Here is a 14,299-nt window from a genome sequence, read left to right on the forward strand (position 1 = left end):
GTGTCATGTTATGGGTCATTTTCACTTTGTTTCTGTCTTCTCTGTTAGCGTATGCTCGCAATTGCATAAATTAAAAACTACACTTGATTCTGATTTGGGGATATGAGTCGCATCCAGAAATAAGGCCCGTACCCTAACATTTTTTTGCCTATTTTATCCTTATGAATCTTATGATGTTCAGCAGTGGTAAAAACGCCTTCTAAAATATATGAGAAAAGTTTTGAAGTGACGTACAAAAATGATTCTACCTCTCGCATCGTATGATGGTCCCTGTCGCGCACTGCGCGATTCGCCATGTAAAAGTCGGTATGTATCAACATTAGTACTGTCAATCTATATTTTGTTGTGTGGTAACACCATTCGTTTTGACTAACTTTTGTTGGTATGATGTAAAAGATGGCGGGAAAGTAGTGTCACGAACACGAGGCAAAAGTTGTGAGCAGAGATCGTGGTAGTAAGAAAGTTAGGAGCCATGAGCTTCTAGGAGGCCCAAGGCCCCATCAGAAACACATCAGGTGAGTGTTTGCTTTGCCATATTGTTATGTCGACCTAAACATGCATCATAAGATGGAAAGATGAGGAGACGGTTATAGCATATCGTTCTTTCCGTTAGTAGTAGTCCAATCTTGCAGTGCACAGCACACTTGGTAGTCAAGGAAATTGGACATGCATTTGAGGTGTGTCCGGAAACACACGGGCACGGTCGACTAAGTTGGAGCAACCGTGGCGAGACTATGGGGAAGGTGGAGGTCTCCGGGGGGGGCATAGCCCCCCCGTCCGGCTAAGTGACTAATGTGCAAATCTGATAAGAGTCACCAGGGATCTGCCCCTGTCTAGACCGGAGCAAGTCGACCGATGCCCAACTTGAGGTGCATAGCCATTTAGCAGCATGAGAATTCCTCATGCAGTGAATGTGGATTAGCTACCACACAGAGCTAAAGGACATGGAAGGGCACCAGGTAAAACTGATTCATGTATGTGAGTGGCATAGCCACATGAGAGAGGCAAGACCTCATTTTATCAGTATTCACACAATTGAGTAGAGTGGAATAAAGTTGGTCGACTCATCTTTCCATTCTAATGATATAAATGTGTAAATTATATATATTCATGCCGTCCATATGTATATGTGAACCCAGCAATTAGTATTTCATACATATATTGTAGAGGAGGGACGACATTTTGGTGGAGCGTGCTTGGATATGAAATAAATGAGCCAGTTAAGCAAGGCTTATTTTTTTTATCAAAATTCACTCGAATAAAAATTGAACCGCTGGATATTGACATCCTGGTTCTTTATTGAAGCAGATATTGTGATTACTTATTTTATTCATCATGATTCTTTGTTGCAACTATGTTATATATTAGTGTATAATAATAAAGAAATTAGTCTGAGTACCATTTATTTTAGTATTAAGGAAAATATGTGAGTTTGTGTTTTTGATATTGTACTATTTTAGATCATAAAAGGATTATACTGAGTGATTGTCAGTCTCTAAATGGGGAGAACTGAAAGGCACACAGTTCAATAGTAAAAGGATAATTTCTTGAAAGTTTGAAAAAAAATTCCAACTGCAAATAATTAAAACTAAAAGGAAATAAAAAAACCGGCACTAACACGAAACGAGTAGACCAACAAAAACAATAGCACACTGAAAAGAAAAAAATAATTATTTTGTCTTCAATAACGCAAGTGAATACCTATGAACTATGTATATACATACTTCTGAAATCAATCACACAAATCTGCGTATTTATATATTTACAATCTGTTATTTTTGGAGTCGGTGCAGGTGCTTCACTAAGGTGCTCAAGTTTGTTTGAGGCTGGCACCGACTCCAAAAATAACAGATTGTAAATATATAAATACGCAGATTTGTGTGATTGATTTCAGAAGTATGTATATACATAGTTCATAGGTATTCACTTGCGTTATTGAAGACAAAATAATTATTTTTTTCTTTTCAGTGTGCTATTGTTTTTGTTGGTCTACTCGTTTCGTGTTAGTGCCGGTTTTTTTATTTCCTTTTAGTTTTTTTTCGGCGGTTATTTTTTTTGTTAAAATGTTTTTATTTTATAATTTTCTGTGGCTATAATTTATACAAATTATTACATGCTTAATTTTTGATTACTTTTAAAATAGCTACCTACCTTGCTTTAGCTATTAACTGTTATATTAATAATCCTACTTTATTTAACTATTATTTTGTTCTGTAATATAAATAAATTACCCCTATTTTCCCACCCTTAGGGTAGGATTTTTTTCCAATTTTTTATTATTATTACGACTACTCTGTAAAAGGTTATGCGTGGTCATATGTTACAATCGGTGAGTGAAAAAATCAATCATCCCCTATTTTCCTACCCTTAAGGTTGGATTTTTTTTTCCAAATTTATATGGGACCAACTTCGGGGTATACCCTTTCCAATAAAAAAATAATTATCAAAATCGAACATCTCTGTAAAAAGTTATGCGTGGTCATACATAAAAAAAAATAAAAAAAAAAAGAAATATACGCGTCGACTTGAGAACCTCCTCCGTTTTTTTTTTTCGTCGGTTGAAAAAAGATAGAACAGGTGTATGTAAGGCTTAAGGTGGGTTTAATTTTAGTAGAACATCGTGTAAAGTGCACTTAAATGAAATTATTTTAACAAAATTCACCATTCATTCGTTTCATCCGAATGTCTATGGTTCTAGTGCGTTCCCAAGTAATCGATTTTAATCGATTCGATTGAAGTGAGCGATACTTGAAACTAATATAATGTTTTAGGTAATATTCACTGTAATATTAATACAAATGTTAGTATTTACAAGTTTTAATCTGGGTTTAGTTTGCAAAAATATGTAAACGATAAATATTTGTTGAGTAAACTCTTGGTTTTACAAATTGAATGAATAGTCAAAATCGGTATTATGTCATCTCGGCGTGACAACACTACTATGGAACTACCTCGATTTGCCGCTTTTTCGGTTGTCAAGTGTCAAAGTGAAAAAATTTGCTGTCTAGTAGTATTTTTAAGAGAAACTTTTAATCAGAGTTATCCATTAGTGTTTTGCGAGTCGATTTCGGGGTGATAGGGATAATATTAGACCTATTCACGATGGAAGACATATTAGCTAATATGGTCGAAATGCGAAAGAACAAACTGAAAATTTACATTGAAAACATACAGTCGAACGATGCCGGCAATCTCATAATCGAAAGCGCATCAAATACAATAGGTCATTTAAAAAACCTGATTAACAAATTGCAGAATGAAATTCGTCATTACACGACTACTTCGTCAAACCCTGTTTTTACCATTGTTGAAAATGCAATGGATCTGCAACTGCAGGCCGAGGATTTAATCGTGAATATAGAGACATCCATGACAGTTGTAGCTGATTCGCATGATACAACAACAACAACGGAACGACAAATGAATATCAAACTTCCAAAACTGCAACTACCTAAGTTTGACGGGGATCAGCTACGGTGGTCGGAATTTTGGGACCGGTTTGTGTCCAATATAGACAACCAGCCCATGGCCGAGGCTGATAAACTTAATTATTTGTTAAGTAGTCTGGAGGGCAAGGCAATGGAAGCTGTAGCAGGCATCAGTATAACTAATCACAATTATGCCATTGCCGTAGAGGCTCTCAAGTCAAGGTATGGGTCGAATGATGCTTTGATAGATGTGCACTACACTGCGCTTACCAACTTGGGTCGAGCAGAATATTCGGCTTCCAGTTGTAGGCATACTCTGGACGAGATCGAGCGCCATTTGCGAGGTTTGGAGAAGCTAGGTGAAAACACAGCGGGCAACCACCTACGGGCCACCATGCTTGCAAAGTTTCCGGAGCAAGTGTTACACCAATATCACCTTATGCCACAGCAATCGAAGAGTAATTCAACCTCCACAGTAAGACAGACTTTACTAGACATTGTGATCGCCATGGAAAAGGCCCAGACACAACCAATACCGAAAGGGTTGGAAACAAAACCGGATGTTATAACTACGGAAGTCCTTCAAACTAAATCTGATTCAGTACAAAATGTATCAAAATATAGACCACGACGGAACTTAAAACGAAAGGCAGAAAATTATGCTAAAAATAACATACCTCAAAAGAAGAGCCGGATGCCTTGCGTTTTTTGTAAGCTGCAAAATCATAATAGTGTGGACTGCAGGAAGTACAGTGACATTGAATCTAGGAAAAAGCAGCTATCTGGCAGATGTCACAAGTGTTTGAAACGGAACCATAATACAGACCAGTGCTATAGAAAAATAAAATGCTACCGATGTGGTGATGGACACCTCCAGCTTCTGTGTCCAAAGCCAAAGGGTGAGGAAGATTTACCTGTCAGTTGGCCTGCAATGGTAAAGTGTTATATAGCAAATATAAATAAATACAATTTTTTACAGACAGCAGTGGCACAAATCAGCAACCCCAACAACAACAAAATAAGCAAACATAGGTGCAGACTTGTATTAGACTGTGGCTCACAGAGGAGTTACATAACTGCACGGGCTGCTGCCAAACTACAGCTATTACCAGATAATGAAGACCGACTCTTAGTGTTCACGTTTGGAGAAACTATTCCAAAGGAAATGCCGAGCCCTTCAGTGGACATTGTGTTAGAAACCAAACGTGGCACCAAAAAACAAGTAAGAGTAAATATTGTTCCACATATTACTGAGAAGTTGCCAATAGCTAAATTTGATCACTCAGTGGTGGATCTAGCGGCCGATGATGACTCTATTGGTGAAAATGTAAACCTCTTAATAGGGAACAATTATTATGAAGGTTTCAGACGTCAAGAGAAGATACAACTTAATGAAAATCTGTACTTGATCAATACTGACTTTGGTTGGCTGTACTCTGGAGATGAAAATCGTAAACGCACTGCCGTCCCAGAAAATATTTTAACTGTGACTACTTACTGCCACTGTCATAATTCAAGCTGCCCTTATTTTACCGAACCGGACTTACCCCTCAGGAACATTGACATTAAATTTCTATGGTCTCTTGAGTGTATTGGCATAAATGACTCTCCAAAAGCCACTAGACAAGATGAAGCTGTAAAACATTTCAATGATACCATACAATACAACAATGGACGTTATGAAGTAACGTGGCCATGGATTGAATATCCACCTCAGCTTCCTGTAAATTTCGGCATGGCGTTAGGAAGACTGAAGAGCTTGGTCAATAGATTGGATTCAGCAACGCTGCAAGAATATGATGATATTCTGAAGGAGCAACTAAACGGAAATGTAATTGAAGTAGCCGAACCACATAGGAATGACACAGAACACCCTGTGCACTATCTTGCCCACCACATTGTAAAAAATGAAGGAAAACGTGGGAGGATTGTTTACGATGCTTCAATGAGAAGTATGGACAAGAAAAGCCTGAACGAATGCCTGTATAGTGGGCCCTCCATGCTTGAGGATCTCACAGCCCTTCTTCTGAAGTTTAGGACGAAGAAAATAGCAATCGTCGCCGATGTAGAAAAGGCATTTTTGCAGGTAGGACTTCAAGAGAAGGACCGTGATGTGACAAGATTTCTGTGGGCTAAAGACATTACAAAGGACCTAACGGACGACAACCTGCTATATCTTCGGTTTTGTCGAGTCCCATTCGGCATAATTTCAAGTCCATTTCTCCTGACAGCGACCATTAGATATCACATGTCACAGACAGATGGAAGCTTACTGAAGGATATAGCTAACAACTGCTATGTAGACAATCTAGTAACTGGAGCGAACTCTGTGAAAGAAGCGCAAGAAATTTATGAAAAGACGAGAAGATCCTTTGGGCAAATATCTATGAACATCAGAGATTGGTTATCGAATAATAAGGAATTTCTTGATCTTGTACCTTCAGAACAGCAAGCAAAACATGAAGATACAGTAAAAATTCTTGGATTGTCGTGGAATGTGAAAAAGGACACCTTACAACTGAAAATTACTGATGAACACTTTGACAAAGATGCACCAATCAACACTAAGAGGAAGGTACTTCGTACTTTAGCCCGAATTTATGACCCATGTGGTTTCATTTGTCCACTAACCTTACCATTGAAGGTGTTGTTTCGGAGCATCTGCGAACAAAAACATAAATGGGACACCAACCTACCGGATGACTTGGTGCGGTCCATGCAGGAAATATTGATGGTAATAAAAACAGCAGTAAATCTGGAATTGCCAAGATGTGTAACAAATGTCAATCCAGAACTAGCGACAACATACCAGTTACATGGATTTTCTGATGCCTCAAAGGTTGGATATGCTGCTGTTATTTATCTAACAACAAGAAGTGACCAAGGCACATCAATCTCATTCTTAATGGGAAAGTCTAGGATAGCCAAAGGTGAAGACAAAAGTGAACTCCATATCCCGAAATTAGAGCTACTGGGTTTACTCATAGCAAGTAGACTCTTGAAATATGTAAGGGAGAACCTATCTCTTCCAATAAGTAAGGAAATGTTGTGGACCGATAGTTTGGTCGTACATGGATGGATGCGGTCAGACAAATTGTTACCGCCCTTTGTCTCAAACAGGGTAGAAGAGATCAGAAAAAACCAAATGGGAGCAGAGTTGTACTATATTAACACCAAAATGAACCCAGCTGATGTTGCCACAAGGCCCGACAGATGGAGTCAATCCAAGGAACTTTGGTTCAATGGTCCCACATTCTTAAAAGAGGATGAGACAATGTGGCCCACAGATAGACACTATATGAACCATATGACGGTCCTTTCTGTTGGGGAGGGCCTGGACCAGAGTGGACACAGTAGCATACCGGAAACTAATGATGGTCCAGGAAATGAACCAAGAACTGTTGAAGCAGATGATAACCAACAGATGGAAATTGAAGACCAGATCGACCAGTTGACAAACAATAATTTAAGTAATGACATACCAGTACAGTTCTCAGTACAGGACACACCACCTTCATTGAACTCTGCAGATAACACCATAGCAGAAATAAAGAAACTGCAAAAACTTCATTTCGCCAACGAGATTGCAGGAAAGGTAACACATCTGACTAGAAATCTTGGACTATTTCTAGATGTGGATGGTGTACTGAGATGCCAGGGACGAATGGTCAACACCACGTGGAATTATGATATGAAACATCCTATATTGCTTCCCAGAGACTGTGAATTTACAAAAAAGATAATCAAGGAAACTCACGAAAACAATTATCATGTTGGCACTACACATACCCTTAGTCTCATTAGAGAGAAGTACTGGATACCACAAGGTAAACGTCAGGTGGAACGAGTGATCTCGAGATGTCAGCGGTGTGTCAAACACGGCGGTGGTCCTTATCGCTTGCCAACTGCGCCTGATCTACCTACTGAAAGAGTGAACTATAGCACACCATTCACGTACTGTGGCGTAGATTATTTTGGACCACTTTATGTGAACACAGAAACTGGCAAACAAAAGAGATGGGTTGCCCTATTCACTTGTTTAGCTGTTCGAGCCATTCACCTTGAGATTGTTAACAACTTGACAGCAGAAGAATGTCTCTTGGCACTTAGAAGATTTGCTGCTACTAGAAACACACCACAAAGACTGTATTCAGACAATGCCACATGTTTCAAACTAACATCGGAAGTCGTTAGTAAGCCATATTGCATTGAAAGAGGAATTGAATGGAGGTTTATACCTCAGCTGGCTCCGTGGCATGGTGGATTCTATGAACGACTAATAGGTGTAGTGAAGCATTCTCTAAAGCGCACTCTCGAAAAGCACCTTCTTGGAGACAGCAAGCTGTTAACCGTGCTGAAAGAGGTAGAAGCTGTGGTCAACTCAAGACCGCTTACTAAAATTGGAACCGAAGTGATCCACATATTAAGACCAGTCGATTTCCTAAGTCTTGGGAAGTGTTTAACTTTGACCCCGGCAACGAACAGTGTATGTACGGTGGACAGTTCCAAACTTCAAGTTAACCTAATAGAAAGCTGGAAAAAGGGTCTGATAATCCTGGAAGAATTTAAGAAGATATTCTTAGTACAGTACCTGACGAGTCTGAGGGAAAGATACCAAAACTCTCCTAAACAACCTAGAATTGTCTCTAATTGCGATCCTAAACTGGGGGACATCGTTCAAATAAAATCAGATATTAAAAACCGAGAGTTATGGAAAGTCGGGAAGGTAGCGGAGCTTATAAAGAGTGCAGATGGCAAACATAGGGTCGCTAAGGTTAAGGTTGGAGACTCCATGATGACTCGATCTGTAGGTCATCTCTACCCACTGGAGACTGAAGCAACTGACTCTCCACAATCTGGAGCGACAGAGGAGGAACAAACTGCACCACCTCTGGACACGCCGATTGAATATTTGGACCTGGATGCTGCCCCAAGTGGAAGTGAGAGCATACAGCCACCACAAACCAATCCAGTATCTGAGAATCGTGACGAGGTAGTTGCTTCTGAGGAAGTTACTTCCAACCCTGACAGTATGCTACCGGAAACTAGAACTAAGAGAGACGCTGCTATTCGAGCCAGAGAGAAAATCCTGGAGTGGACGCGTCACCTGCTCACACTACTGCAATAAGACTCCCTTTGTTTGGGGGAGTGTCGCGCACTGCGCGATTCGCCATGTAAAAGTCGGTATGTATCAACATTAGTACTGTCAATCTATATTTTGTTGTGTGGTAACACCATTCGTTTTGACTAACTTTTGTTGGTATGATGTAAAAGATGGCGGGAAAGTAGTGTCACGAACACGAGGCAAAAGTTGTGAGCAGAGATCGTGGTAGTAAGAAAGTTAGGAGCCATGAGCTTCTAGGAGGCCCAAGGCCCCATCAGAAACACATCAGGTGAGTGTTTGCTTTGCCATATTGTTATGTCGACCTAAACATGCATCATAAGATGGAAAGATGAGGAGACGGTTATAGCATATCGTTCTTTCCGTTAGTAGTAGTCCAATCTTGCAGTGCACAGCACACTTGGTAGTCAAGGAAATTGGACATGCATTTGAGGTGTGTCCGGAAACACACGGGCACGGTCGACTAAGTTGGAGCAACCGTGGCGAGACTATGGGGAAGGTGGAGGTCTCCGGGGGGGCATAGCCCCCCCGTCCGGCTAAGTGACTAATGTGCAAATCTGATAAGAGTCACCAGGGATCTGCCCCTGTCTAGACCGGAGCAAGTCGACCGATGCCCAACTTGAGGTGCATAGCCATTTAGCAGCATGAGAATTCCTCATGCAGTGAATGTGGATTAGCTACCACACAGAGCTAAAGGACATGGAAGGGCACCAGGTAAAACTGATTCATGTATGTGAGTGGCATAGCCACATGAGAGAGGCAAGACCTCATTTTATCAGTATTCACACAATTGAGTAGAGTGGAATAAAGTTGGTCGACTCATCTTTCCATTCTAATGATATAAATGTGTAAATTATATATATTCATGCCGTCCATATGTATATGTGAACCCAGCAATTAGTATTTCATACATATATTGTAGAGGAGGGACGACAGTCCCTACGACAGTTTCTTCAATTCTCTTTTGAATGGGCTTAATTTAAAAATATAACTGAAGAAATATGTTTTTGCCATATCTATATATATTACTTACCTACTTATGTTACATTAATGTGCTAAACTTCCAAAAAAATGTCTACAAACATGTTACGTGACAGCTACTTCATACCTATAAAAAAGAACTGTCATAGTGTCCATCAATAGACCCGTAACTTTTATTCGCCACTTTGCAGTCTTTATTACATTGTGTGCTTACCTACGTAATACAGTGATAATAAGGCAATAAACCATGTCGAAATATACACTTTCTTATATCGCGCAGTATGGTCGCATTGTTTTTGTGAAAGATAGTCAAAGTACCCGTATCATACTTTAGTAAGTAATAGGTCATATCATATTTTTAATTATTATCTTGAGAGTTTTTACAGCATTCTAATAAATGTTTTATCTAACATATGATATAAGGTAGATGCTGTCATATTAAAATACATAGGTATAAATATGTGGTGAGACTGGCGGTGTAGTACCTACCTATATAAAGCATAAAAAGAAAAAGTGCTAATGGTTTAGTCTACCAATACTTATATGTTATTGTAAATAATTAAAGGTAAGTTTTTTTGATGACACTTCAAAGTGCTGGGACTCGATGGGTTATGTCTTAGCACACAATTTGATGTAGGTACCTACCTACAGGTATTGAATAGCTATGCCCCTTATTGAAGCAGTAAGGTTGCAATCTTGTACATTGTAGATGTAGACTTTATTGTAGATCTGTGGCATTTGTCGGTATAATCGTCATCCGAATGTTGTTTTAAAATGTTTGTGAAATCTAAAATATTTAAGTAGCAAAGCATGACAATCGTAAATACAGTAATCTTAATATAGTTTACTCGATTTTAATCCTTCGACCGCTAAAGACGTCATATGACGCGCGCGGCTACAGCCCAATATCAACCTTCGTGCGTTACGATAAGGTTTACAATGACGCGCCGCGTACGATAGGCGTGGCGTTCAAAGGGTTTATATTGTACCTTTTCATATCTTTTGCTTCGTGTGCTAACAGTTGGTACTTAAGTCATAAAAAAATTATTACCACCGTTGTTTTTAGGGTTCCGTAGGTACCCAAAGGGAAAAACGGGACCCTATTACTAAGACTCCGCTGTCCGTCCGTCCGTCTGTCACCAGGCTGTATCTCACGAACCATGATAGCTAGACAGTTGGAATTTTCACAGATGATGTATTTCTGTTGCCGCTATAACAACAAATACTAAAAAGTACGGAACCCTCGGTGGGCGAGTCCGACTCGCACTTGTCCGGTTTTTTATCTTCTTATGATAATGTAAGTAAACTATTCATGTTTCGGTTTCGGTACAATTGTTTTGTATTAATAATGTGTATAAGTAAAAACATGTAGGTATACCTACCTACTTTATAGTATTCTCTACAAATAATTACCTTACGTAAATTCCAATAATACCAAAATGTTTCTGTAATTAGTGTAATTACTGTTGTACTTACATACATTTTGTATTTGATACTTTGTGCGAAGTGCGTGGTCGAGGAACTCATTGCGACGATTGGACGATCCGGGAAAAATGTGAACATTTTGAAGGTAATTAGAAATCAAAATCTAATTCAATGGACACTTTGTATAGGTAAAGATGTTTACAGTACCTACATTATATATGGTGCTACTTCACCGCCCTAGGGCGGGATAAAGGACAATACGTGCCTATGTCCAAAATTTAAAGGGCCATATCGATACCTTTGGGTTCAATTGGCGTAAAGTTCATTTTGGCGCAAATGAGTTATATATACAGTTTTGTTCAGAATTCCAAGCGCTATCGTTCTGTATTCGATATCTCTTAAAAAGTGTCCTTTACGACCCAATTTTTACACCATGAACTTGCAAAAACAGCTTAGCTCAAGGGGCGTAAATGACCAGTTACAAATTAGATGTTCAATGATATTATCGTAAAGGTTACCGCTAAATATAAAGCCCTTCATTTGTCTTAACGATTTTTCATATCGTATGGTCAAGATGGTCGTAAAGGACATATTTTACTATTGGTATTATTGTACTTGCCCTTTACGACCCGCTCTAAAAATATTTTTTATAAGTATAAGAAGCGAACAAGGTTGTAAAGGACTTATCTAATACTTGTGTCTTTTACTACGTCAAATTAGTTTCTAAACTCTAAATTTAAAACAAATAACATGGACGTAGCGGTGAATAATACCAATAAATCGTTTTATGGGACCTTTATTACTATAATGTAATATTTGCCCTTAAATTTGAAAGCATTTACGCTAAGAGATTTTTCCGCTGTTATCTTTGTTCATGGGCGTAAAGGTCTATAATGCCAAATATATAAATCGTTTTATGGGTCCTTTACTACTAAAATGTAATGTTTGCCCTTCAAATTAGAAACCTCAGCTCAGTATTTTTTCCGCAACTATCATTGTTTTACTCGCAGTGAAATCTATTATAGTCCTGCAACAACGTACTAGCCTGTGCATAATACACTCTGTACCTTTCCGACTCGCATTTCTTGTCGATTAGGAGAACGAAACAGGTGTATCAGCGACTGCCCATCGCCTCGCTATCCCGATTCTCATTGGGCATGCAGCTTGACCAGCGCAGGGTTATGTTATGACTGTTTATTATCCGTCCCTGAGCGGTGGAAGTGGTTGTTTGTGCGTAATTTAATTATTTGTGTCATTGCTTGAGCTCGGCTACAATAACTCGTTGAAAAAAAAAATCGTTTCAAGCACTTTAGAAAGTTTGAAGCGTATCTGAAGAAAGTAGTAATTAATACTTAATAACCGAATCGGTTTTAATCAATTCGTTTACTTAATTATTTCATAATCGTTCTAACAAAATATATTTTTAAGTGTTTGAAATCATAAATTAATGCAGCTATAGGTAACGGGGACTAAATAACACAGAAATCACTACTTGAGTAACATGAATAGGAATTAATAGTGTTTTTCGATTAAATATTTTGATGTATCGTATTTTGAAATAAGAGATCTTGAAATATTGAAACAGTACCTATTATAACTTATTGTCTTTGGACGTTTATTTACTAAGTAAACGTCCAAATGCTTGATATGCTAATTCTAATCATAGTTAGCCGATCTTATACTTCCCTTGTTATGATTAAAAGCTGTTATGTTATGATTTCTATAATATAAGGCGGCTAGTGTTAAGCACTGGGACATTTACTTTACCTTCATTCCCGAATATTAGCTAATTTTTGAGCATTTAATTATTTTTTATTAAATAATTGATTAAAAATATTGTAAACTGAAATAAATGTCATATACTAAGAAAAAGTGACCAAGGCCTCCAGTGCCCCAGGCTGGAATCGAACCAGCGTCCTCTGCTATCGCGGCAGGTGCCTGAACCACTCGGCCACCGGGCCACAGCGACATTAGTCAAATTTTTCCAAGTATATGCACTTCCTACTGAAGGCTTGTGGCGCCCCGCCGTTTCGCAGTTTTTCGCGTCTCCTGAGAAGTAGCATTTTGTCCTTTACGCCAATTGAACCCAAAGGTATCGATATGTACTGCAAAACGTTGTACGGTCGGACTGTACACGTGCGAAAAGGGTTTCGCAACTTCGGTCGTGTTTCAATTTATCGCCACTCGTTGCGAATTTCCTACTTTTCGCACTTGTATCGTAATGTACTATTGTGTACTCAACCGTACATGTGATACCAATTTATTTTATAATTTAACAAACCAGTTATTGGCAGACTTAATTCAAAGGTGTCATTTACACGAAATTAAAAATAATAAGTAAGTATAACATATTTCAAAATATTTTAATAGATATTTGAATCGTCTTAAAGTACATTTACATAAAAAGTTTATAAAATAGTAAATAACAGTAGTAGACTAGCTTATTTTATTGTTTATATGACTAACAAGCAGTTTCTCTAATAATACAAAATATGGAGAGTTCAATGCGAATTAAAAAAATGTTGCACAAGTTTGCTAAAAATGTTCCTACAAAAAAAGGAAAATGCTAATTTTACAATTCATAATCACATAATATATGAAACTATTTAATATCAAACATATTAATAGATAAATAAAAATAATTGCAAAAGTCAAAAAAATCATAATTACAACATAAACATTTTGATGACATTGATAAAATATAAAATAGATTAAAATTGGCCTCGTTTTCATATGATATTATTTACATCTTAAGTCAATACATAACAATTTATAAAACTGTGAACACTTTCCAATGAATATTTATCAAAAATAATACTTCATAACAATTTTGGTTACACCAGGGGTTCTAAATCTTTTAAAATCCGCGGCGCTTTAATTTTTTTTATATCGTTGTCTAAAGTTTTTATCGGCGCCCTAACCTAGCTAGGCTATTCGAGATAGATATGTAGTTGTAGGACTTGTAGGTAACATGACGAGGACTGCCTCGCGCCGCCCCTCTATGCTGTCCACGGCGCCCCAGAGGCCCGTTTCTCAAAACCTTGTAACTTGTAATACAAGTTGAAGTCCCTTTCTAACAAAAGCTGTCAAAAATTGGCATGCGCTTGTATTATAAGTTACAAGCTTTTGAGAAACGAGCCCCAGCACGGATATGATGGTCGTTTTTGTCTACGTGACAGCGTGATAAAACGGTATCCGTCACTTTCTATCTAGTGGTGTTAAAAAGTGACAGTTATTTTATCACGTGGATAAAGCCATCCATAATACGCCTGCAGGGCGCCGCGGCGCATAGTTTTGGGAACCCCTGGGTCACACCATTGGATTGGACCCTTGACCTTATTGG

At 38.3% G+C, this 14,299-nt stretch overlaps 1 protein-coding gene across 1 annotated transcript; it reads left to right on the forward strand.

The window, feature by feature from the left end:
* The first annotated feature begins 3,318 nt into the window (after positions 1–3,318).
* Positions 3,319–8,556, forward strand: LOC134797006 (uncharacterized). The gene is made up of 2 exons (XM_063769202.1): positions 3,319–4,029; positions 4,408–8,556. Exons 1-2 carry the CDS (start codon positions 3,319–3,321, stop codon positions 8,554–8,556), a joined length of 4,860 nt encoding a protein of 1,619 aa, XP_063625272.1.
* The last annotated feature ends 5,743 nt before the right edge of the window (positions 8,557–14,299 follow it).

Source organism: Cydia splendana, chromosome 14 (genome assembly GCF_910591565.1).
Source record: "Cydia splendana chromosome 14, ilCydSple1.2, whole genome shotgun sequence".
Classification (NCBI taxonomy): Eukaryota; Metazoa; Arthropoda; class Insecta; order Lepidoptera; family Tortricidae; genus Cydia; species Cydia splendana.